We start from the raw sequence: 27,952 nt of genomic DNA on the forward strand, positions 1-27,952 counted from the left end.
TCAGGAAACCATGACTATCTGTTGATCAACGAGCTAGTCAACTAGAGGCTTACTAGGGACAGGTTGTGGTCTATGTATTCACACATGTATTACGATTTCCGGACAATACAATTATAGCATGAACAATAGACAATTACCATGAACAAACAAATATAATAATAACCATTTATTATTGCCTCTAGGGCATATTTCCAACAGTCTCCCACTTGCACTAGAGTCAATAATCTAGTTCACATCACCATGTGATTAACACTCACTGGTCACATCACCATGTGACCAACATCTAAAGAGTTTACTAGAGTCAACAATCTAGTTCACATCACTATGTGATTATCACTCAATGTGTTCTGGTTTGGTCATGTTATGCTTGTGAGAGAGGTTATTAGTCAACGGGTCTGAACCTTTCAGAATCGTGTGCTTTACGAATATCTATGTCATCTTGTGGATGCTACCACGCGCTATTTGGAGCCATTTCAAATAATTGCTCTACTATACGAATCCGGTTTACTACTCAGAGTCATCCGGATTAGTGTCAAAGTTCGCATCGACGTAACCCTTTACGACGAACTCCTTTCCACCTCCATAATCGAGAAAATTCCTTAATCCACTAGGTACTAAGGATAAGTTCGACCGCTGTCATGAGATCCTTTCCCGGATCACCATTGTACCCTCTTGACCAACTCATGGCAAGGCACACTACATGTGCGGTACACAGAATAGCATACTATAGAGCCTATGTCTAAAGCATAGGGGACGACCTTCGTCCTTTCTCTATCTTCCGCTGTGGTCAGGTCTTGAGTCTCACTCAATACTCACACCTCGTAACACAGCCAAGAACTCCTTCTTTGCTGATCTATTTCGAACTCTTTCAAAATCATGTCAAGGTGTGCTGTCTTTTGAAAGTATCATCAGGCGTCTTGATCTATCTCTATGGATCTTGATGCCCAATATGTAAGCAGCTTTATCCAGGTCTTCCTTTGAAAAACTCCTTTCAAACAACCCTTTATGCTTTCCAGAAATTTTACATCATTTTGGATCAACAATATGTCATTCACATATACTTATCAGAAATGTTGTAGCGCTCCCACTCACTTTATTGTAAACTTTGATCACCCCATCAAAGCGTATATTCTGACTCCGAGATGCTTGCTCTAATCCATGGAAGGATCGCTGGAGCTAGCATACCTTTTAGCATCCTTAGGATCGACAAAACCTTTCTGATTGTATCACATACAGCCTTTCCTTACGAAAACTGGTAAGGAAACTTGTTTTGACATCCATCTGCCAGATTTCATAAATGTAGCTAATGCTAACATGATTCCGACGGACCTAAGCATCGCTACGGATGAGAAAAACTCATCGTAGTCAACTCCTTGAACTTGTGAAAATACTCTTTGCCACAAGTCGAGCTTCATAGACGGTAACATTACCGTCCATGTCCTTCTTCTTCTTAAATATCCATTTATCTCAATGGTTGCCGATCATCGGGCAAGTTCACCAAAGTCCATGCTTTGTTCTGACACATGGATTCTATCTCGGATTTCATGGCCTCGAGCCATTCGTCGGAATATGGGCCCACCATCGCTTCTCCATAGCTCGTAGGTTCATAGTTGTCTAGCAACATGACTTCCAAGGCAGGATCACGCATTACTCTGAAGTAGTGCGCATCCTCGTCGTCCTACGAGGTTTGGTAGTGACTTGATCCAAAGTTTCATGATCACCATCATAAGCTTCCACTTCAATTGGTGTAGGTGCCACAGGAACAACTTCCTGTGCCCTGCTACACACTAGTTGAAGCGACGGTTCAATAACCTTATCAAGTCTCCACCATCCTCCCACTCAATTCTTTCGAGAGAAACTTTTCCTCGAGAAAGGACTCGTTTCTAGAAGCAATTACTTTTGCTTCCAGATCTGAAATAGGAGGTATACCCAACTATTTTTGGGTATTCTATGAAGATGCATTTATCCGCTTTGGGTTCGAGCTTATCAGCCTGAAACTTTTTCACATAAGCATCGCAGGCCCAAACTTTTAAGAAACGACAACTTAGGTTTCTATAAACGGTGTCGTCTCAACGGAATTGCGTGGTGCCCCTTTTAAAGTGAATGCGGTTGTCTCTAATGCCTAACCCATAAATGATAGTGGTAATTTGATAAGAAACATCATGGTATGCACCATATCCAATAGGGTGCAGTTATGATGTTCGGACACACCATCACACTATGGTGTTCCAGGCGGTATTAATTGTGAAACACTTTCCACAATGTCTCAATTGTGTGCCAAACTCGTATCTCAGATACTCATCTCTATGATCATATCACAGACATTTTATCCTCTTGTCACGACGATCTTCAACTTCACTCTGAAATTACTTGAACCTTTCAATAATTCAGACTAGTGTTTCATCAAGTAAATACACTCAGCATCTACTCAAATCATCTGTGAAGTAAGAACATAACGATATCCACTACATGCCTCAGCACTCATTGGACTGCGTACATCAAAATGTATTACTTCCAATAAGTTGCTCTCTTGTTCCATCTCACTGAAAACGAGGACTTTCAGTCATTTTGCCCATGTGGTATGATTTGCATGTCTCAAGTGATTCATAATCAAGTGAGTCCAAACGATCCATCTGTATGGAGTTTCTTCATGCATATATACCAATAGATATGGTTCGCATGTCTCAATCTTTTCAAAAATGAGTGAGTCGAAAGATCCACCTACATGGAGCTTCTTCATGCGTTCTACACCAATATGACTCAAGTGGCAGTGCCACAAGTATGTGGTACTATCATTACTATCGTATATCTTTTTGGCATGAACATGTGTATCACTACGATCGAGATTCATTTTAGGTGCAAGACCATTGAAGGTATTATTCAAATAAACAGAGTAACCATTATTCTCCTTAAATGAATAACCGTTTTGCGGTAAACATAATCCAATCATGTTCAACGCAAACACCAAATCTCGATGGTAGAGGGAGCATGCGATGCTTGATCACATCAACCTTGGAAACACTTCCAACACATATCGTCATCTCACCTTTAGCTAGTCTCCATTTATTCCGCGGCTTTTATTTCGAGTTACTAACACTTAGCAACCGAACCAGTATCTAATACCCTGGTGCTGCTAGGAGTACTAGTAAAGTACACATTCATATAACGTATATCCAATATACTTCTGTCGACCTTGCCTGCCTTCTCATCTACCAAGTATCTAGGGTAGTACTGCTTCAGTGACCGTTCTTCTCATTACAGAAGCACTTAGTCTCGGGTTTGGGTTCAACCTTGGGATTCTTCACTAGAGCAGCAAACGACTTGCTGTTTCATGAAGTATCCCTTTTGCCCTTGCCCTTCTTAAACTAGTGGTTTTACTAACCATCAACAATTGATGCTCCTTCTTGATTTCTACTCTCGCGGTGTCAAACATCGCGAATAGCTCAAGGATCATCATAATTATCCTTGATATGTTATAGTTCATCACGAAGCTCTACTAGCTTGGTGGCAGTGACTATGGAGAACTATCACTATCTCATCTGGGAGATTAACTCCCACTCGATTCAAGCGATTGTGGCACTCGGACAATCTGAGCACACGCTCAACGATTGAGCTTTTCTCCCTTAGTTTGCAGGCTTAAGAAACTTGTCAGAGGTCTCATACCTCTTGACGTGGGCACTAGTCTGAAATCCCAATTTCAGTCTTCGGAACATCTCACATGTTCTGCGATGTTTCAAAAACGTCTTTGGTGCCACAATTCTAAACCGCACTGAACTATCACGTAGTCATCAAAACGTGTATGTCAGATGTTTCGTAACATCTACACACGACGTTGAGGTTCAGCACACCGAGCGGTGCATTAAGGACATAAGCCTTCTGTGCAGCAATGAGGACAATCCTCAGTTTACGGACCCAGTCCGCATAATTGCTACTACCAACTTTCAACTAAATTTTCTCTAGGAACATATCTTAACCAGTAGAACTAAAGCGCAAGCTATGACATAATTTGCAAATACCTTTTTGACTATGTTCATGATAATGAAGTTCATCTGATTATGAACTCCCACTCAAATAGACATCCCTCTAGTCATCTAAGTGAAACATGATCCGAGTTTAACTAGGCCGTGTCCGATCATCACGTGAGACGGACTAGTCAAGATCGGTGAACATCTCCATGTTGATCGTATCTTCTATACGACTCATGCTCGACCTTTCGGTCCTCCGTGTTCCGAGGCCATGTCTGTACATGCTAGGCTCGTCAAGTCAACCTAAGTGTATTGTGTGTGTTCCGAGGCCATGTCTGTACATGCTAGGCTCGTCAACACCCGTTGTATTCGAACGTTAGAATCTATCACACCCGATCATCACGTGGTGCTTCGAAACAACGAACCTTCGCAACGGTGCACAGTTAGGGTGAACACTTTCTTGAAATTATTATAAGGGATCATCTTACTTACTACCGTCGTTCTAAGCAAATAAGATGCAAAAACATGATAAACATCACATTGAATCAAATAGTGACATGATATGGCCAATATCATCATGCTCCTTTGATCTCCATCTTCGGGGCACCATGATCATCTTCGTCACCGGCATGACACCATGATCTCCATCATCATGATCTCCATCATTGTGTCTTCATGAAGTCGTCACGCCAACGATTACTTCTACTTCTATGGCTAACGCGTTTAGCAACAAAGTAAAGTAATTTACATGGCGTTATTCAATGACACGCAGGTCATGCAAAACAATAAAGACAACTCCTATGGCTCCTGCCGGTTGTCATACTCATCGACATGCAAGTCGTGATTCCTATTACAAGAATATGATCAATCTCATACATCACATATATCATTCATCACATCTTCTGGCCATATCACATCACATAGCACTTGCTGCAAAAACAAGTTAGGCGTCCTCTAATTGTTGTTGCAAGTTTTTACGTGGTTTGTAGGTTTCTAGCAAGAACGTTTCTTACCTACGTATGACCACAACGTGATTTGCCAATTTCTATTTACCCTTCATAAGGACCCTTTTCATCGAATCCATTCCGACTAAAGTAGGAGAGACAGACACCCGCTAGCCACCTTATGCAACTTGTGCATGTCAGTCGGTGGAACCTGTCTCACGTAAGTGTACGTGTAAGGTCGGTCCGGGCCGCTTCATCCTACAATGCCGCCGAAACAAGAAAAGACTAGTAGCGGCAAGAAGAATTGGCAAACTCAACGCCCACAACTGCTTTGTGTTCTATTCGTGCATAGTAACTACGCATAGACCTGGCTCATGATGCCACTGTTGGGGATCGTAGCAGAATTTAAAAATTTTCTACGCATCACCAAGATCCATCTATGGAGTATACTAGCAATGAGGGGAAAGGAGTGCATCTACATACCCTTGTAGATCTTGAGCGGAAGCGTTCCAGTGAACGGGGTTGATGGAGTCGTACTCGCCGTGATCCAAATCACCGATGACCGAGTGCCGAACGGACGGCACCTCCGCGTTCAACACACGTACGGAGCAGCGACGTATCCTCCTTCTTGATCCAGCAAGGGGAAAGGAGAGGTTGATGGAGATCCAGCAGCACGACGGCGTGGTGGTGGAAGTAGCGGGGTCTCGGCAGGGCTTCGCCAAGCTTCTGCGAGAGGGAGAGGTGTTGCAGGGGGAGAGGGAGGCGCCAGGGGCTTTCATGCTGCTGCCCTCCCTCCCCCCACTATATATAGGCCCCCTGGGAGGGGGGGCACCGGCCTAGATCCCATCTGCAAGGGGGGGGCGGCCAGGGGGAAACTTACCCCCCAAGTCAGGTGGGGCGCCCCCCACCCACCCTAGGGTTTCCAACCCTAGGCGCAGGGGGGAGGCCCATGGGGGTTCCCCAGCCCACTAAGGGCTGGTTCCCTTCCCACTTCAGCCCATGGGGCCCTCCGGGATAGGTGGCCCCACCCGGTGGACCCCCGGGACCCTTCCGGTGGTCCCGGTACACTACCGGTGACCCCCGAAACTTTCCCGGTGGCCGAAACTTGACTTCCTATATATAATTCTTCACCTCCGGACCATTCCGGAACTCCTCGTGACGTCCAAGATCTCATCCGGGACTCCGAACAACTTTCGGGTTTACGCATACTAATATCTCTACAACCCTAGCGTCACCGAACCTTAAGTGTGTAGACCCTACGGGTTCGGGAGACATGCAGACATGACCGAGATGCCTCTCCGGTCAATAACCAACAGCGGGATCTGGATACCCATGTTGGCTCCCACATGTTCCACGATGATCTCATCGGATGAACCACGATGTCGAGGATTCAATCAATCCCGTATACAATTCCCTTTGTCAAATGGTATGTTACTTGCCCGAGATTCGATCGTCGGTATCCCAATACCTTGTTCAATCTCGTTACCGGCAAATATCTTTACTCGTACCGCAATGCATGATCCCGTGACTAACGCCTTAGTCACATTGAGCTCATTATGATGATGCATTACCGAGTGGGCCCAGAGATACCTCTCCGTCACACGGAGTGACAAATCCCAGTCTCGATCCGTGCCAACCCAACAGACACTTTCGGAGATACCCGTAGTGCACCTTTATAGTCACCCAATTACGTTCTGACGTTTGGCACACCCAAAGCACTCCTACGGTATCCGGGAGTTGCACGATCTCATGGTCTAAGGAAAAGATACTTGACATTGGAAAAGCTCTAGCAAACGAAACTACACGATCTTTTATGCTATGCTTAAGATTGGGTCTTGTCCATCACATCATTCTCCTAATGATGTGATCCTGTTATCAATGACATCCAATGTCCATAGTCAGGAAACCATGACTATCTGTTGATCAACGAGCTAGTCAACTAGAGGCTTACTAGGGACAGGTTGTGGTCTATGTATTCACACATGTATTACGATTTCCGGACAATACAATTATAGCATGAACAATAGACAATTACCATGAACAAACAAATATAATAATAACCATTTATTATTGCCTCTAGGGCATATTTCCAACAAAGACTGCCCAGGTTTCTAGGTACTGCCACTTCACCAGGGTCCTTCAATGCAAATGGCTTCATTGCGCGCAACACTTTCTTTGATAGTGCCAAGAACCCCTATTCCAAGCCAAGGATTTCATCAGATCGGTTCTGGAGCTATCAGCAGCACAGTTACTATTCTTGTGTTCTTTATGACCAAGGGCGCATCTTTTCACATATGCGTCTAGACTGTGAAGCCATTGCTGGACTGCCCTGCCTAGAAGAAGCCCTTGACTGCTTCCGTGATGCTGGATTGCTGAACTTTGTGACTGATAAGGAGCATTGGAATGAAGAGCTTCTGCTACAATTTTATGCTACCCTCCACATTCGTGGCTACAACAGGGATCCGAAGACTTGGGTCCTTGAGTGGATGACAGGCAATGTACACCATGAAGCATCAGCTTCAATGCTCAGGACTTCTTTATCAGGCAATTGGCTGCATCAGGTTCTGATCTCTTTGGTCTGAAGTTCTACGCTCCCTGGGTTATGCGCCTTATCACGCTTCACTCTGTCGTCAACTATCAGCCTTATGCACGCAACCATCTGATATTTTTACCAGAGGTTGATATGTCAGTTGAAGCTATATACCTAGAGCCTGCCAAGGAGCCTGTTTGTCTTCACAATGCTGATCACCAAAGCTTCACACGGCCCATTGAAGGAGTCCAGGCCGTCACTCGTGTTTATCCTTTGGCTGGCAATACACGCTTACCTCACCGTGCTCAAACTGAAGCCACTGAAAGCACTATTGCTCAAAGGCCTCGGAAGCGATCTCGTGTTCTCAATGACCGAGAGCTTCTCGTTGCCATGCATCAGAAACAGGATAAGCATCACTACTGGCTGAAGCGGCAGATGCAAAGCCTCTTGGTGGACGTAAATCGCATTCGCAATCTTGCCACCAAGAATGCCTTTGTCACTCATGAAACCTGTCGGAGGTCATGTAAGAGTTTGACATTGCTGAGTGCTGAAGCAGATCTTCAAGACGATGGCTTCACCGAAAGATTCAAGTTTGACTCCACTCCTCCAAGGAATGTTGTCTTGCGTCGAACTCCCTCTCTTGAAGACTCTGACTATTCATCCTCAGCTGCAACGGTGAATGCCAGAGTCATAGATGACCAAGATGATGCTACTTCACCACCTCCAACCTCAGCGCGTATCGACCCTGCACCAAGTTCTTCTGCACCGCCAAACCCCGACGCCGACCCTGCAGCTTCACCTACTCCTTCTGGGAATGAGTAGAGGCTCTATGTCTTCAAACCTTTTTGGTCCTTACTGACAAAAGGGGGAGAAGCATATGAGTTGATAGTCTTCAAGCGGGTCCATATGGGCGGTTGCTTTATATTTTTGCCTAGTGTTTACAACTCTCGCTTTTGATACATATGGTTCTTTGAGTTGTAACACTTAAACTTGATGGTCGTCTGCTACGTTTTCTGCTATTCTGTGATGCGATGATAAATTCCGCATGTGCGATGATAAATCCCGCACTTAGTCATATTGCAGACGTCCATTTTTCATTATGCATGTCATTATCTTCGTTATATAAATTCATGAATGATGAATTGTCTTCATAAGTTGAAGAGGATCTCCATAAGTACAACCTGCCATGTGCATTTGCATTCCAAAAGCAAATTACTTATATGCACATCTTCAGGGGGAGCCTTTTGCTACTTATGAAGACAATACCTTTAACCCTTAAAATTTCACATACTTTTATCCCCGTTGAAAACTTCAACCAGTTTGTCATCAATCACCAAAAAGGGGGACATTGTAAGTGCATCTAGTGCAACCCCTAGTTGGTTTTGGAGTATTGACGACAAACCTGGTTGAGGGACTAATGTGTTTGTGAGAAATTGCAGGATAACACAGGTAGTAGTCCCTCATTGATTTGGTTTACCTACCGGAGATGACCCCTAAAAATGTATGAAGACATTGAAGACAATGGTGGTATGTGAAGATATTCACATTGAAGACTATGACATGAGAAGACATCGTGTGAAGAGTATGGAGCGCGAAGACTTAGTTGTTTCGTTGTTTCCTTTTCTTCATTGTTGAGTCATAGGAACCACCGTACTGTTAAGTGGGGTCCCAGTGAACAAAGTCAGAGTGGCTGAAGTGATGCTCAACCACATCCTATGTCTTCGAGCGAAGACAATGAGAGCAAATCTTATCCAGAGCTGGATGAGTCAGCTTTACTTGCAGCCCAAGTCAAGCTGCCGCGTGTGTTTGAAATCTGACCGTTGGAACACGTGTCAGTTCCTTAGTGACCCAGGGTCATTTCGGACAAATCAGGTCGGGTTGCCTAGTGGCTATAAATAGCCCACCCCTACACCATAAATTGGTGGCTGCTCAGAGTTAGTGCACGGCTTTTGTCGTTTGAGAGCAACCCACCTCCGAAGCTTTTGAGAGAGAGAAATCCTTGCGAGGACAAAGCCCAAACACCCAGAGCCAAAGAGTGTTAGGCATCACTGAAGTCTTTCTGTCCGCGTGACCTGAAGACTTGTTACACTTGAGGACTGTGAATCCTCCAGCCGGTTAGGCGTCGCGTTATGAGCATCCAAGAGTCATTGTGGATCGCCGGTGAACGAAGTCTGTGAAGGTTTGGAAGTCTACCTTGAAGACTTACCAGAGTGATTGGGCGAGGACTGGGTGTCCTTAGCTCAAGGGGAATAAGGTGAAGACACGGTCTTCTGAGTTGAATCTCAGCCTCCCTAACCAGACGTACAGTTGTCACAGCAACTGGAACTGGTCCAACAAATCCTTTGTCCTCACCAAGTGACTGGTTCTATCCTCTCCCTCTCTTTACTTATAGTTTGTCTTCGTGAAGTCATTGCCTGCTTGCACTACCTGGTTGACTTCACTGTGTGACTACTATCGTTGTTTGGCTTCATACTATCTTCCATCCTGATCTTTACTACCTAGCTGCTATTAGTCGTCGAGCTTTCACTTCATTGAATACTTGACTATGGCTTGCTTAGTGTAGTCTACCTTCCGCTGCATATCAATAGGTTCATTTCTATTGTTTGTCTTCGAAACTCTCATGTTTTGAAGACTTTCATAAAAATCGCCTATTCACCCCCCTCTAGTCGATAACTAGCACTTTCAGTAACCCATTCGTCAATAAAACACAAGCATGACGTAGTGTTTTACCTCTTTAAGAGGGCTTGAACCTGAGTAAATGTTGTGTCACTTCTTTGTCATTGTCATGTTACCATCAAGCCAAGGCTACCAGCTCGGGACCCCCTACCCAAGATCTGTGGGATACAACTCCGTCACCTAGCGATTCAAGAACTATAGGCGGTAGTTGATGAGTCTGCCAAGCGGAGGGAGGCTGCTGAGGAGAAGTTGCACGTGATCGAGCGCCATCTGTCAGGTGCGTGTTGAATTGTATATGTTTCCCGAGTCTTCCTTTGTCCTGTCTGTCCATCTGCTTTACCAACATACTTGGTTGCAACTTACGTCCCATGCTTGGATGAGGAGGCGAGACTGGTGGCCCTTTACTATGGGCGGTCAAGGATTCAACTAGACGATGTTCTAAAGAAACGGTGTGCCATTTTTGTCGCTACAAATCGTATCATCAAGACAAGTCAACGTGTTTGGCATTTCGCGGTGCTTGCAATGTTGGTAAAGGTGCAAGTGAAAGCGCTAATGTGTCATCTCTTTAAACAGGATGATAGCTCCATGAGCTTCCTGACATTTTCAGTAAGTTCAACCGGGTTCCTGCACATGTTGAACATGTGAGACGATCAGCTACACGCGAGGAGGAAGATTGTGCTGGCGATGTTTAGGGCGCATTACACGGGCATAGGAATGAATCTGGCGCCGGCCGAAGAGATCCAGGTGGAGCCGAACGACAGTTATCCTCGGTATGCTACGAGAGGAGATGGATGAGGGGCAGGCAAAGGACGCAGGAGAGGTTGGGGAAGGGGGAGGCCGACAGAGACGCCTTGCCGCCAGACAGCCTCCTCTGGCAGGGACGACTGTCGAGGCAACGAACCTGACAATGAGTACTAGGGGTACGAACTAAGGGCGGAGCCTAGCTACGGCGCAAGTGTATCACTCGGATTTTACAAGTTCGGGCCCCTCTCGGAGAGGTAACAACCCTACGTCCGGTGCCCGGAGGAATGTGTTTTCTCTTGGGGTATAAGATTATAGTGGATGTTGAACCCTTTCCCTGGAGTTAGAGGGAGGCTTATATAGAATGCGCCTCGGCCTCACAACTGCCACGTTACAAGGGGTTAAATGAGTATAACTACAGCGGTTACTGGTAACGGCAGCTATAACTACACTTGAAGTCCGACATTAAGCTACTCGACCGTTGCAGCTCCCACATCGCCCCTACACCTCCTCCGTCTGACTGATGATGGTTAGGCGGACTGGATGGAAGACGTCTGAGTGCCGTTGGTGTACCCGAGTGAATTTTCAGTGGAGCACATCCGAATGCGCCTGTGGTCCAAGGACCTTCCAATGATGGTGTGGGACCCTAGGTGGGCCTTAGATGTCAGGTCCTTGACCGTGCCAGTAGTATGTGACCCCATCAATGACAGTGGCGAGGCATTTTGGGTGGTGGTGGCGGTGCCTCCGAAGTCGCGTGAGTGCGACCCGGGAGGCGGTTAAGGTTCGGGATTTTCTCATATGTTCTCATCTGAAACCCTATATATCTAAATAGTTGAACCCCACTAGTACTATTTCTCTTGACATGCAACTATGCCAACTAACAATGTTACCATGAATAGGAAAAGAGCCACCTTATCTCGACATGCAATAGTGCCAACTCACTATGCTATGCTATGCCATGCCATGCATGAGAAAGACAAATATTCTACAGGTGTATACAATAATTAAGTATTTTATTTTAATTTCAATTCTCAAACAATGTTTTATACAATTAAATCTTGTTGAAATAACTGCAACTAATTCTAGCAGTAACACTCAAGGTATCATCTCAAGTTTTCTAAGTAAGCAGTCCCATTTAAATGCACAGACAAGTCATCCATATCTCAAACGCATGAAATCTTCCACTTTTCACCACATGCAAGCTCTCTACATCATCTAGCATGCAAGCCCTCTACATCATCAATTTATAGCAACAAACAATTGAACTAGAATATTGCAAGGCAATATAACAATACATCTACCCTCTATTTACCTCTAGGTTTGCTACCATATATATGACAAAAAAATATGATGCGGTATTATTCTCATATGTTTCAATTTTATTTTCGGTAATTTTGTTGCTATAAATTTCCGTAGCAACGCATGGGGTCCATTGTACGAACATGAGGACAGCAGTATCTTGCACCGTCTTCACTGCCATCGTCAGATGACTAGGTGCCTCACAAACCACAGATAGTGTGGTAGAGTGTTCGGCATCTAAAAAAAGTATTCGACATCAACGAGTAACCACACATAAAATTGACAATGCACAGTGGCAGCAGATCTTACTTACAAAGTACGAGATATGTCTAGCAGCGGCAGCAACTAATACTCGGTTATTTCGTACACGATAGTGCATATGTGCATTCTGTGGCCATTATTTTTCAATGGCGATTTCCTCTCAGCGACAATGTGCATATGGTGGTAGAGCTCCTAAAGAAAGGTTAAGAAGAGTTTGGAGGCCTAACTCATTTTTGCTGGACACTACTGTCCATACCAACATTCTTTTTTTAGGGTAGTCCATACAAACATTCGTGAGATATAATAGCTTGAAGACTTGAACCAACAAAAAACACTATGATCATGTCAACCTGAACCCAGAAAAATGTTCATGTCCAACTAACATTGGTCATTCCTGTATTATAACTCCATGAAATGAACGAGGCGCCGAGGCCTGCCACTATACACGTAGATCGAATTTCCAATCAATAGCAAACAGAAGGTCAAAATGACCACACAAATTCCATACATACTCTGGGTATTATCGAAATGGATTAGTCATGTTGCTACTAAACAATACAAGTTGATTCCAACAGGAAAGTAATACGAGACAAGTTAATCAAGCCTACTAATTTCTATTTGAACAAAAGAATGATATTCACCTATATCAGAAGCTAGACTTGGCTCGGGACAACCTGACAAGATCACGCACATCAAATTCACAAGTATTAAAAGCAGACACCAGGAAGAGATCAACAGTAAGGAGGCAAAAATGCAAGCCTCTTGTAAAAATTGCAATTGAATGAATCAGAAGAAATCTCGTATTAAGGCGAGGTAGAGACAATACTACCAAGTAGTCCGTTCTCATAACTTCTCATGACATCACGTTGAATTATGATATTACTGAATAGATCTTTTAAAAGGATGCCTACAAAGACCAACAATGGCAGTTCACAAATCATAAGTGTTCAGGGTGTCAGTTTGATGCCTTGAGCGTATTTCTCATCACATAATTCATATAGACCATGATCATTTTTTTTTTTTGATAAAGTATAGACCATGATCTTCAGTAAACTCCACAGGATTCCACCACAATGCTGGTTGGTGTAGGAGAACAATCTTTTCTAATACTACTGTGTATTTGCTGGGCATGTATACAGAAAAAGAAAATCAGATTTACCAATCAGCAATTGAGCATATCTCTTCAGGAATTTATCTATTGAAAATATTGTGAAAGATAAAATACTCATATATGAGCCCTAGGTTATATTCATCCAAAATTACAAGCTAGTGTATCATGTGATACATGTCATTTATCCATGTACCCTTGTTTGCCTGTTTCAGCTTTTGACACAAATTCCTGAAGAGATGTGTAAATTTACAAAGAGAACAAGATAACTAGCCAACCTATTAATACAGTGCAAGAAACACTGTAAATATATGAGAAATAAATTCCTTAAGTAAAGCATTCCAAAAATAAATTACTCATGCAAAAAATTCATATAGAACACGCCATCATTCTGAGGACATCATATCATAGAGATAGTAGGCACTGCTAATTAATGAGCCAAAATAAGACGGATATATTTTTTAGCAAAATGGGTAAACAGGCTACAGCCCGTCAAGAACACTAATCTTACAGACAGAAAAAAAAAGAGGCTCCAAGGTTCGGATGCCTTGCCCCAATACCGAGAAGAGACAGTAGCGAACCCAAGGAACAGATAAGTAATTCACCCACAATGTAAATGGGAAGTTTGGTACCAGAAGACAACCCAATTACGATAAACGGTCAAAATACATATGATTGAGTTATCACTGAATACTGAATGTCAAGGAACAGATGAAGTAATTCACCCACAATGTAAATGGTAAGTTTGATAACAGAAGACAACAACAATTACCATAAACGATCAAATTACAGGATTGACTTGTCACTGAATCCTGAATATCAAGGAACTTCGTCAGGACCTTCAGCGTGATGCAGGTCCAAAGAAGAGATCAGTTCTGGATGGTAGCTGGGTGTTTTGATTTAGTAGGAGAACAAGGCAATGCTTTTCACAGATTGTCCTTCCCTGGTTGTCATCATTCCTCATATGAAGGGATCAAAATTTTCACTTTCTGGTAACCGAGAAGTGCTCCACTACGAATGGTGGTATGGCTGGAAGAAACCATCATACGTCCTCGGAAACAACCACTCCAGCCTGCCACTTTCCAAGCACAGACAAGCGAACCAAGAAACGGCCAGGCCCGTGAACATCTCTGATGTTGTCAAGTACAGGATGCTACCCCGCATTGCCGCAATTTTCAGCGTATTCTCGGGTGATTGCGCAATCTTAGCATTAACTGGATCAGCCAGGTTGAATACCCTGATGTTAGCCCATGCCCCAGCATCAAGGCCATCTTCTTGACGTAGCATGAAACCGATGTTGAATCCATTTGAATAAGCAATGCACATGTTATCGCCGTTAATTTGGCCAAGGATCGAGCTGCGAAAACCTTCCAGATTCAGGAGAGGTGGGATCATCTCAACAAACAATCGCGGGTTGTTTGGGTCGGGGTCCAAGACAACCACATACGCACGATCCTGGTGAGGCCAGTAAATGAAATTACCCACTCGCATGCCGCTCTCAAGCAAAAGTTCATCTTCAGGGTTGGGGTGCGGGACATCCAACCATGGGGAGAGGAACCAATCGCCCATTCCGAAGGATGAGGAGAAGACCGCAGCCCGCAACCTGAACTCTCCATGGGCAGCAAGACAGAAGATGCCAAAGCTCGCGGGGTTTTCGTCATCGCAGATCACGCCGGCGTGAAGGATTTTACCATCTCCTTGGCGGTCGTCGTCGTCGTCGTCGAAGATGTGGGCGTGACTCAGATCAAAGATCCGCTCGCACCGCCGTGCCAAGGGGTTTAGCAGCGCGAGCAATAGCCCGCCCCCTTTGAGGAGAAGGTAGCCGCCACGGGCGTCTAAGACGAACCAGAAAGCTTCTGGGTGGTCGCGCGCCTGGAGGGTGGTGAGGAAGAAGTCGCCGCTCAAGATGGCGGCCACGAGCTCCGGATTGTTTCGGTGGGCGGGGGCGAAGGCGGGGATGCAGGGGAAGCCATTGTGAGGGACAAGTGGAATCGGTGAGTTGAAGAAGAGGCCGAGTAGGGGCGCCGGGTGGTGGTCGACGTTGGCGACCACCACCGGCACCGGCGGCTGGCCGTTGGCGGCCATAGATACGGTGGTTGGACGGGGGCTCCCTCGCGACCGCTGCCGAACCGACCAAACTCAGTCTTATCCGGAGGGGGGGTTTGCCGCTCGCTGGCTCAGTTATCCGGAGGGGGGTTTTTCCATGAAGAAAAAAACAGGATCCAGTTGACCATTAAATATATAGATGCAGCCATCTTTGTTCGCTGGATAGATGAGAAAATCGAATAAAGGTTTACACTCGCCATAAATACAGCATGAATACAACAATACATCAATATAACATACTCCCTTCGTTTCTAAATATTTGTCTTTCTAGATATTTCAACAAGTTACTATATACGGAGCAAAATGAGTGAATCTACATTCAAAAATATATCTATATACATCCGTATGTGGTAGTCAATTTGAAATCTCTAAAAAGACAAATATTTAGAAACAGAGGGAGTGTCATGTACAGAGTTACAGCAATGTGCCGCGATAAAGATGGAGCATATATAGGATCTTCAGTTCTAGTGGCGCATTGATTGGTTGATACGTCTACTGTAAGTGCATCTAGTGCCTCCCCTAATTGGTTTTGAAGTATTGACGACAAACTTGGTTGAGAGGATTCACATATAAATATACTATCCTAGAAATCTTTTGTGATTGTAAGCCCTCATCAAAATATTATATGCCAAAATTGTTGACGTTGGACAAGGAAGACAACTTGATGGTTTATGTTTGTTTATATTCACATAGAAGTCATATTGTCATGGATCCTTCAACATGTAGTGCTTGCCCCCTATCTTTGCTGACCAAAAATTCCGCACTAAGTAGAGATACTACTTGTGCATCCAAAAACTCTTAAATCCAAATCTTATTTTCAAGTGTCCATCATACCTACCTAGGGATTGAGCAAGATCCCTCAAGTAAGTTGTTATCGGTGAAAAAGGCAAGAAAAATTGCTTCTAAAAGTGTGATATCATTTAGTGTAAGAGAAAATTGAGCGTTGCACGAACTTATGATGGTGAAGAATAAAAGCAGCAGACTGCATAATAAAGGTCGCTATCACAAGGGGTGATGCAACGTGACGTTCCTTTGCATTAAGGGGTTGAGCATACAAACAAATAAGTGCATGGCAACCTCTGATTTCCTTTGTGAAGGGCCTATCTTTTACTTTTATCTATTTACCTTTATGCAAAGAGTCAAAGTTTTCCTTCTATTCCTTTTTATTTTTCTCCTTTGGCAAGCATCATGTGGTGAGGAAAGATCTAGGAACATATGTCCAGTTGAATATAGATATCATGAGTTATTATTGTTGACATCACCCTTGAGGTGAATATGTTGGGAGGCGAAACTTTAAGCCCCTATCTTTCTATGTGTCCAGTTTGAAATGTTCGGCTCATGTGTACGAGGTGGGTGTTAGCAATCATAGAAGACTATATGATGGTTGAGTATGTGGACTTGCCTAAAGGCTCCGATACGTGACCCTTCCTGAAAAGATGATGAATTGTAGTTGCAAAGTTGACTGAGAACATAGTTTGTTGGTTTTTAATAGAGTTTTTGCTTTATACTTCTATTGTGTGATGAACTATTACTTATTCATGAGAAGTATATGATAAAAGTTCTATGATAAAAGTCATATGTTTAATTTTGTTGTTGTTATAATAATCAACATGATGCTTATATGTCCGTATTTTGTTTTTATCGACACCTCTCTCTCAAAGCATGTGGACATGTTTTTCGATTTCAGTTTTCGCTTGAGGACAAGCGAGGTCTAAGCTTGGGGGAGTTGATACGTCCATTTTGCATCATGTTTTCTTGCTGTTATTTATGATGGTTTTATCCATAATAATGCTTTTTGGAGTAATTCTGATGTCTTTTCTCTCATAATATGTAAGGTATACACAAAGAGGGAGAATTCCGGCAGCTGTAAATCTGGACCTGGAAAAACTATGCCAGGCTACCTATTCTGCACAACTCCAAATGAGCTTAAACTTCACGAAGATTTTTTATGGAATATATAAGAATTATGGGAGCAAATAACTACCATAGGGGGCCCACCAGGTGGGCACAACCCACCTAGGCGCGCCAGGGAGCCCAGGCGCGCCCTGGTGGGTTGTGCTCACCCAGGCCCACCTCCAGTGAACATCTTTTGGTATATAAGTCCTTTTAACCTAGAAAAAATAAGTAGAGGACTTTCGGGACGAAGCGCCGCCTCCTCGAGGCGGAACTTGGGCAGGAGCACTTTTGCCCTCCGGCGGAGCGATTCCGCCGGGGGAACTTCCCTCCCGGAGGGGGAAATCATCGTCCTCATCATCACCAACAACTCTCCCATCTTGGGGAGGGCAATCTCCATCAACATCTTCAACAGCACCATCTCATCTCAAACCCTAATTCATCTCTTGTGTTCAATCTTGTTACCGAAACTATAGATTGGTGCGTGTGGATGACTAGTAGTGTTGATTACATCTTGTACACTACTGCAGGATGCTGCTAACGCGACACTACAATCAGAGACCCTTCGACGAAATTGTGTGCGATGCCATAATCGCAAATGGTAGTGTAAAAAACCGTCAAAAAGGTGCAAAACATTTGCGATGGAGGATGCATCAAACACAGTTCAGATTTTAGTTGTGTGTGCGATGTCGGGCATACAGTTCAGCTCAATTAACTGTTTGCGATGAGGAGGAACAAAAGAAACGGGCAGCCAGATGAAGGTGTGTGCGATGTACAGCATACGGTTCACTCGGATGAACTGTTTGTGATTAGGAAACACAAAAGAAACGGTCAGCCAGATCAAAGGTGTGTGCGATATACGACATGCGGTTCACTCGGATGAACTGTTTGCGTTGAGACATGAGAACAGAAACGGTTCAAATGAACAAGATGTGTGTGATACGAGGCAAACAGGTCTGTAATCGAAAACGTGTGCGAAGACTGATAAGAACACAGACGATTACTGCTAACAAGCCGTGTGTGTTGTGAGCAAACGATTGCTGGTATACAATTGTGAGTGATTGATGAAAACATCACCGGGTCGTTGGTGTACACCACTGAGAGGTCCATGAACCTTCTGTGGGTGTCCACCACGGCACGCCTGGTGAACTGCTGCTCGTCGTCGGCAGCCGCTCGGAGCACCATTGGAGTCGCGCAGGATACCCTCTAAGAGTTTCTCATGGTGGGTGTGCTTCTTGCAATGGTGGGGCGCGATCGAAAGGTTGAAGAGACACAAGGGTAGGTTAAATGGCCGCTGTAATAAATGGGGGCCAGCCGTCCTGTAATCGTCATGTCTTGTCGCGGCGTTCGTAGCGGAGGATTCCAGTGCACGCCGTGGAAGAAACCAACTGTGTGCAATAATGTCAAAGATCGCAGTCGAGTTAGCTATACAGATCGTGTGCTGTGAGATCGACAAGGTAAACTGATTCGAGAATGGTTAATAAAATCTAAGACCATTGCATATTAAGGTCAAAATAGTGCTAGCAATATACGAGTCTCATACGATGCCATTTCAACGATTGTACCACAAAAGCTCGAAATGTTACAAGGTTCAAATTTCAGAGTTATATGGCTCAAATTCGAATATTACAAGGTTCAAACTGATATTAGAAATGAAATTCAGCTCATCAGCTGCAAACGCCCGCGCTGATCCGCTGAACATGGATATCAGAGAGGTTCAAACTAATATCACCGCTTCTAAGTCTGGCTTCGAAACCTCACACTTTTGCAAAGGGGTCAGCCACTGAGAAGTCATGTATGGGGTTGACATGATGACTTCCACTTACTCTATCATTTGAAGTTCCAAAATGAAATTCAGCATTTTTGGAGCCTACTCCATTCTACCGCAGGCGCCGGTGCTGATCAACAAACCATTCATGTTTGCGAAATAAATGTAGGGCAAACCTCATTGCCTTCAGCACCCTTGCTCTGAGAACAAAGAACCTGGCGAATATAATCTCCAGTAAGGTCCCTCGGTAGGAGTTCAAAGTAATTTCTGAGAGATGTAGATCTAGGCATTCGACGTGATTGTTATATTGTATCACATTATCCACCACTGGGCCTAATCTTATCTGCAAAATAAGAAAACGTGTTAGTGCCTACATGCAGTTTTGAACATTACTACATGCCTAGCTATTTGGTTTGCAGGATTTGTAGAATGCACTAACATGCCATCTTCGATCTGACATGATTAACATGGGCATTTGATTACATTCTAGAAAAATGTAGCCTTCTTCACAAGAGGTTGGAGTGGATGAAAAGTTCCCTAAGAAAACTAGTACAGATGAATCCAAAGAGAAATGCTTATTGATTGTAACCATATGGATCAAGCAACCAATATGGGGGGGAATCCTCCAAAAGAACCTTCAGAAATCATAGTACATTGTCATTGTAAACTTGGAAAAAGGTGTCACAAATTGAACTCCCTTATGGTTAATATTTAACAGGAAAGGAACATCACCTCGATATATAGCTTCTCCAGGCACGGAAAGCATCTTAGGAAACTAAAAACTTGCTCCAGGTCGGGGCCGATAGATTCTAGTGCCAAGACCTTCACTGTGCGCAGTTTCGGGGTCAAGCTTGTCGGAATCATTTTCTGAATGACAGACGAACAAACATCTTCAAAATTAGAAATAATGTTAATTTGTAGAAGGAGAGGTAGAAGGCGGCTGTTGTACCTGAACGGGTGTGGATCCAATAACAAGTTCGGAGTATTTGTTAGACGAGTAGCCCACCACTATCAATTTCGGCGTAGAAATGACATTGATTCTTGTTGGACCTTCTTGATCAACTACAAGTAATCTCTCAAGTGCAGGTGTGTCCTGGATGACCGTGGTCCACCTTTTGTTGTCTTCCTGCCGCACCAGCAACACACATAAATAGTCCATAGAGTCATGGAGGTGATGTGGAAGGTACTCAACCCATTGATCGCCTGAAGACGAAGGTATTCGAGTGCAGTACAGCCACGGAGCAGGTGCTCCATGTCACCCTTTGAGAGGCAGGCGGCGACGAGCTCGAGGTGCTTCATTCGTGGTGGAATAAGAGCGGGCGCGTCATTAGGGAGCGGGAAATGGCAGTTCCTGAACTTGGCGACGCGCAGCGTGGGCGCGAGGCGGAGTGCGAACGTTGGCAGCGACCGCATATGCCCATAATCAAAAGTGAGCTCCTCCAGCTGATCTAGGGCGGGGGATCGAAACCAGTCGTCAAGCTTGGCTCGGTCCTTGCCGTTGGAACGGAACTTGCCCATACTAAGGCCTTTGGTTGGGCCAAGGTGACTGCCGAGGATCTTGGAGAACGCATCCAAGCTTTTGCAATAGCCATGGCAGATCTCGTGGGTGTCGATGAGGTTGAGAGGGCTGGAGTTCCATAGGGGGGCGCCACCGCCGGGAAAGGAGGGTTGTCCGTGCCCCATATTTGATTGGGAGGAGGGAGATGATGACTCTCAACATATCATCGGGGAGGCTGCTGATTAAGTATAGGCCTGCTGGAGTCGCTTGCGGTTCTAGCTCGCCCCGCCTCCGCTTGTTGGCAGCCCCGTTCTCCACCTCCGCAGTCTCCTTGTCAGCGGCGCTTTCTGAAATGGGAGTACATGGAATATTTAGTTAAAATAGGACAATAGAAAAGTGTATTGGTAACTAGAAGTTATTAGGTAGGAATATAGTAAGAAAAGGGAATAACAATTGGTTGCTTAAATACTACACAATTCATTTGACATTGCTTGGTAAGTCAACATATGCAGATAGTTGAAAAGAAAACTTACTTCGAACAAAGTCTGGACGGATGATTTTGTCGGGGAAGTTAGCATATATCTCATGACCAGACCCTTCTATGTGCAGTGCAATTTTAGTGCGAGCTTTCAGTACATAAAACTTTGCAATTTTATTCCAAAAGCCAGTGGCAAAATAGGAGTCACCACGTTCATCAAGTCTTAAAGTATGACATTCGTGGAGCCTTGATCTATGTAAAAGGAAAAATTGTGCACTACATAATCTGTTGCATAGCGAGGGATGTCCTGTAGAAAATGGTAGGATTGTTAAAGAAAATATGGTAACATGCAAATATGGGCCCAAATTGAAAGAACTGTACAGCAGTTGAAATTGAAGGACAAAAATCTATAATTAAACAGATAGGGTAACATTGATTGTCGGAGTAAATGGCCACGGGTAGCCTAACCGACTCCTCCTGGATCTTCAAAAATTATCAGGTCAATCGAGCCTTCAAGCATCCAAAGCACAGGGCCGCCTTCCCCTGGCCGGCTATCTCCCGAGCCGACTCCTGGAAGGCGACCCGGCTTCAAAAACCTTCCCGAAGAGAACCACAAGATGGCCGACTCCAGAAAGCCGGCCCTAAGAGGATCGACTCCCAGAAGCCGGCCAAGACTGCACCCTCAAGGGCTGCACCCACATAACAGTGATGAGACGGGACGTGGCTACAGTACAACCTGCCACCCCCAAATCCCGGAGCACGCGTGGCCACAGTGCGCCGTACGGGTCGGTCATCCCCCGTCCGGCGCGGCACTGTTGCCATGTTGACCATCACACCACCCACGACAGGCGCCAGTACGGCCCGCGGGCGGCGGGCCCCTTCAGCCAGAGAGACGTTCGAAGGCGGCCAAGCCTCCCCTAGTCGGCCTGGGGCGTAGCCGGCTCCTAATAGCCGGCTATCTCCCTCCCTCGAAGTATGTGCATCATTAAGGAGACAAGATGAGGTAAGGCTACAGTGAGAGCCCGCAAGGCGGCGGCACTGTGGCCATGCTTACCTCGACAAAGCCCTCGTCATCATAGGCGAGGCTACAGTAACCAGCCACCGACAAGACCCCCAAGCGGTGGGGCCGGTTTGTCGGCCAAGAGGCCAGCAGCCGGCGGGACCCACCAGTCGGCGGGCCCCAGCGGTCGGCAGAGAAGCCGGCAAACACAGACTGACGGCTGGGACCCGCGCCCAGCCGGATTACCATTGTATCCCTGGAGGGTAGGCCTATATAAACCCCCCAGGACACCCATGCAAAGGGTTGATCTCTTAGAGTTTTACACACCACATAGAGAGAAAAGGAGAGCTAGCCTTGCCCTTCTTCTTCCTCTAGCCAAACAGCTCAAGGAGCCTCTTGTAGCTACTTGTATTGATCTAGTGATCATGTGGAGACCCCGCAGAGCAGGATTAGGGGTGTTATCTCCACGGAGAGCCCCGAACCTGGGTAAGATTCGCCGGCGTGCATGTCTTCGCCTTATCCCGTTTCCAGGCACCGGCGATGTCTTACTGGCTCCCACAATGATAAGCCACCCGTTGGCTTATGTCGCACCTACCACCCGACATTTGGCGCCCACCGTGGGGCCAAGTGCACCGTCGTTCGGAGACTGTTCTGGACGGGAACCCTTTTTCTCCCGCGTGAGGGTTTTTGTGACGTGGGGATGGTGAGGGTTTTCTTTTTCTTTTTTGAATTGGGTGGTGAGGGTTTTTTGTCCCACAAAGAATTTTGGGGGTGATGGTTTGCTAGAGCGAACCGTGTGTGATTGACGCAACAGGCAAAATGAAAGCCATTGCACACAGTTCCAATTTTGGGAACCGTGTGTGATTGACGTATTACCTCCGTTTCCTGGTTTATTGGTCCCCCTTTGAAATTTTTACCAAATTTTGACCAAATATTTAACATACTCAGACATAGATAATAAGCGTACACGTACATAAGCATAGTTAAACCAAAAGTACATAGTTCGACAGTCATTAAGCATACTCAAGCGTACATAGTTCGATCCATCCCACATCTCATCTCACATGCGGCCGGCACGATCCTGAAGCGTCTCCAGGTACTCGGCGTAAGCGCCGTGCGCCACCCTGCGAGAATACTTTTACTTGAAGGAGCCAACGGCCCGTCCTATTGCATGCGCCAGAACACTTAGATACGCGTCATGAAGCTTGTGGTTGCAAAATGTGCATCCATAGCCGTTGTTCCAGGTCCTAATACGCCTGTTATGCATTCCTGCATAAAGCTCCCTCGGGATACGCCTCTTGTACCTCCTCTGGGCATCTTCATCCTCTGTAACACCCCCAGTGTCATGCTACAGTAATCTCCACCCTAATGGTGGCCATGTCAGAGGATTACTATGCAAATTGCCGCTTGTCCATAAATCGAAGTCAAATTCAAATTTAAATTCCAAGTGAAATTATTATTTCTCTGAACGGTAGATATAAAATGTTCGAACAATTCTACAATTTCCCCTAATCATTGGCATGTTGAAACCAACTTCATTAGACTCACAAATAAATTCCTAGTAAGATAATAAAGTGGTCCTACAACAATTATTTTGGCTTTATCAAAATAATAAAAAATCATTATTTATTTTACTCCAACTGCCTCCAAACTTTGTGTGTTAGCTCCTAAATATACTAAGTATTTATGTGCCAAGTGTTAGGTTGAACAAAACTTAATTGCTATTTATTTAAAATGCAAAGCAGAGTAGAAAACTGAAACAAAACAAAAAAATAAGCGGACCTAAGCTACTGTGCAAGTGGGCTCTAGTTCCTACAGTACAGCCTGGCCCAATTCGGCCAGCCTTTCGACCTCCTTCCGGAACAGCAGAAGGCCGAGGCGCCATGGCCGTCGAGCGCTCGGCTACGCGCACTGCTGCGCCACGAGGGGTTAAGGGTAGCCCCTGCCCTCTCTTCCTCTCCCCGAAACCCTAGCATCCCTTCCAGATCCCCTTCCTCTCGCTCTCCCTCTACGCCCGAGACCTCGTCGCCGCGCCTTCGTCGATCCCGCGGCCGCCAAGTCCCCATCGCCGCATCGCCATGTCCATGAGGTTCTCCGTCGACTGCTTCATCATCTCCACCACCGGATCGAGCCCGGGGAGCCACACCGACGACGCGCCCGTCTTCTTCTTCGCCCACGGCCACCGCGGCCATCGCCGTCGATCTCCACCATCGGCGCCTCCCGGCCTCGACGAGCTCGTCCACGGCCTCCTCGGGGTGAGCCTCCGCCCGTTCCCCCTTTCTTCCCCTCTTCCCGAAGCCGTTTGCCGCCGCCCAAGCTCCGGCCGTTGGCCGCGATGCGCGCCCGCGCCTCGCGCCACAGCACCCCGTACGCGCCCCACCGTGCCCCTTGGCCGCGCGCCGGCCGTCCACTGGCCGCACCCCGCCACTCCCTTCGTCGTGCGTTGCACCCGCAGCTGCCCTTGCCCGTGCGCGCCGGCAACTGCTGCTGCTCGTGGCCGCTGCCTGGTGCTTTGCCGCTGTTGCCGCTGAAACTCTGCTGCTATTGCCTGCTTCCTACGGTCTCTACTGTTGCTTCTTACTACTGTTGCCGATGCTGGCTGCTCCTCATGCGGCTGCTACCCACCCTGCTTCTGCTGCTAGCGCCGTGTCGCGCCTAGAAAGCGGCCGCAGGCTGCTGCTCCTAGCCGCCACACATACGATCCCTTTTTGGCCATGCTGCTGTGTGCTCATGCGCGTGCATGCCCAGCCAGGGGTTGGCTGGGCATGGACGGATGGTTGTGCCTCTGGCCGGCCCGTTTAATTAGAGTAGGATTAGTATTTGTTTACTTTATTGTTTTTTTAGTTTAGCTAGGCCTAATTTAGTCTATGCCATGTGGGACACTTAGCTTAGTTAACTCCAATCCAACTTAAAAATAAGTCCATGACATGTGGGCCACACCACCTCCTGTTGACTAGTCAAGTTGATTGGGTCAACCCAGCTCTCTGGTCCCACCTGTAAGCCTCTGTGGCCAGCCATAGTTGGTTACACATAGTAGTTTTGCTATTAATTTTCGAATTATTAATAAACTCCAGAAAATGTTTAAAACTTCGAAAAATCATATAAATTAAACCGTAACTCGGATGAAAACGTTCTATACATGAAAGTTGCTCAGAATGACGAGACTAATCCGAACCCGCGGTCCGTTTACCTGTCAGATGCCTCTAACTATCGGAACATGGAACTTTCCCCCTCCGGTCATCTGTCTGACACAGGTCCGGAACCGAGAAAACATTCCCGGTTGACTTCCCCCTTCAACGGTATCGTGTAACACCGCGTTAGAACACGTCTAGCTCTGCCTGTTGTCATGTTTATGCACTTGCTTGCTATGTATTTATTGTTTCTTACCCCTCTTCTCTCCGGTAGACCCCGAGACCGATGCTGCCCCCGTGATCGACTACATCGACAACGACCCCTCCTTCTTGCCAGAGCAACCAGGCAAGCCCCCCCCTTTGATCATCCGATATCTCCCATTCCATTCTCTCATGCTTGCATTAGATTTTGCTACTGTTATTGTTTGCTCCTATTCTGATGCATAGCCTACTTTTGTAACCTGCTCATTGTACCTTACCTGCTTATCCTAAACTGCTTAGTATAGGTTGGTTAGTGATCCATCAGTGACCCCCACCTTGTCCTTGTTGCCCCTGCTTCATCATTGAAGACCCGATCAACGGGATCGAAGACCAGGCCCCAGCACCGCACATCACTTTCCCCTTAGTTGCTCGACACTACTGGGTTACTATCGAGTGCCGAGGGTGAGACCTCTTCAGCACTTCTGATGTTAACGCTGTAGTGTAGCTATTCGGTCGTGGTCATCGAGGGTGATTTCCTCCTTAACCACTTCCGATACGACTCTGTCGTGCAACCCCTCAAGTGTGAACCTCGGGGTGGTTCCTCTTACGTTCACCTTGATGATTACATCGAGTGAAATTCACCGGGGGTGATTCATCAGGTTTTCCCCTTGATGTTTGGACACACAGTTACTATGGTTACTATGACTTTATACTGAACCATGTTATTAAAGATGGGTCGGCTCTAAGGGGTACCCACGCGAGCTTAATTGCGAGTGATGTGGAGTCGGGTTGACCTAGAGGGTGCCCGCGAGATAATTACGAGGCGTGGCCGGGCATTCCTAGCCCTTGCCGCAAGTCCTCGAGACGGGGCAACGGGGTCACATCTTTCATGAGTCTCTGCTTGTTACCACGTGTTCCTAATCCACTACGATTTGGATATTTGATCCGAGGGGCCTCTGGCCTGATAGCACTAACCATCACGTGGGCATAGTATGGGCGTTCTGCGTCGTATGCATCAGTCGAAGCTTAATAGACGTCAGCAACTGAGCGGCGCGCGCCGGGTTGGATTGCGTAAGCACCTGCCTTATCGAAGGAGGTAGCTAGGTCTGCTCACCGGCCGCCCACGCAACATGCAGGAGTTCCCGGGGCGATGGCCCATGACCCCTGGGGGCATAGGTTTAGTCCGGCGTGCTGGCCTCTCTATTAAGCCTAGGTCGGGTTGGGGCGTATTGTTTGGCCGAGGCCGGGCATGACCCAGGAAAGTGTGTCCGGCCGGAGTTAATCGAGCGTGGTGGGTAAGTTGGTGCACCCCTGCAAGGAAGAAAACATCTATCAATAGCCTGTCCTACGGTAACGGACACTTGGAGTTGTATCCCGATCGATACAACTAAAACTGGATACTTGAGATGAGAATTGGATTGTGATGAGAATTGGATAGTATGGCTCTGGGAGTGCTTTCTCGCAGGGAGTCGAAAAAGGATCTCTGGCCGAGGTTGATAACACTTCTACTACCTTACTTTATGCTACTCTACTCCCTCCTGTTGCTGCAAGATGGTGGTTTCCAGAAGATGCTAGTCTTCGATAGGCTAGGCCTTCCCCTTCTCTCCTGGCATTCTGCAGTTCAGTCCACATATACTACCCTTTTCATTGACACCGATGCATATGTAGTGTAGATCCTTGCTTGCGAGTACTTTGGATGAGTACTCACGGTTGCTTTGCTCCCCCTTTTCCCCCTTTCTTCTTCTTTCCGGTTGATGCAACCAGATGTCGGAGCCCAGGAGTCAGATGCCACCGCCGATGCCTACTACTACGTGGAGAACACCGACGGCCAGGAGTAGTTAGGAGGCTCCCAGGCAGGAGGCCTTGCCTTTTCGATCGATGTTGCTTTTGTGCTAGCCTTCTTAAGGTAAACTTGTTTAACTCATGTCTGTACTCAGATAATGTTGCTTCCGCTGACTCTTGTGTATTCGAGCTTATGTATTCGAGCCCTCGAGGCCCCTGGCTTGTAATATATAGCTTGTATTATTTTAATTTGTGTCTAGAGTTGTGTTGTGATATCTTCCCATGAGTCCTTGATCTTGATTGTACACATTTGCGTGTATGATTAGTGTACGATTGAATCGAGGGTGTCACAAGTTGGTATCAGAGTCGACTGCCTGTAGGTAGCCCCCTTTCCAACTCCTTTGCCGAAGTTGAGTATAGTCACTACAAAAACTTTTACTAACATGGCTGTGTGGCTTACGGGCCCACTTCGCCATTGGGTGGTACTAGGATCTTTTATTCCTCATCTATACTCTGGGACTCTGATCTCTCGTCTATTCGGGTTAAAAAATTTACTAACTCTGACATTAGG

General features: G+C 46.1%; 1 protein-coding gene and 1 long non-coding RNA gene across 2 annotated transcripts; one reads left to right on the plus strand and one right to left on the minus strand.

Moving 5' to 3' along the window:
• Nucleotides 1-14,171: 14,171 nt before the first annotated feature.
• LOC109773430 (uncharacterized) lies at nucleotides 14,172-15,723 on the minus strand. Its single transcript, XM_020332131.4, has one exon. It carries the CDS (start codon nucleotides 15,607-15,609, stop codon nucleotides 14,536-14,538), a length of 1,074 nt encoding a protein of 357 aa, XP_020187720.1. The 5' UTR covers nucleotides 15,610-15,723; the 3' UTR covers nucleotides 14,172-14,535.
• A 7,248-nt stretch (nucleotides 15,724-22,971) lies between these two features.
• LOC141042323 (uncharacterized) lies at nucleotides 22,972-27,640 on the plus strand. Its single transcript, XR_012204612.1, has 3 exons — nucleotides 22,972-24,522; nucleotides 25,673-25,744; nucleotides 27,364-27,640. It is a non-coding gene; the product is annotated as an uncharacterized lncRNA (long non-coding RNA).
• Nucleotides 27,641-27,952: the final 312 nt, after the last annotated feature.

The sequence above is a fragment of the Aegilops tauschii genome, chromosome 3 (genome assembly GCF_002575655.3).
Source record: "Aegilops tauschii subsp. strangulata cultivar AL8/78 chromosome 3, Aet v6.0, whole genome shotgun sequence".
Lineage (NCBI taxonomy): Eukaryota > Viridiplantae > Streptophyta > Magnoliopsida > Poales > Poaceae > Aegilops > Aegilops tauschii.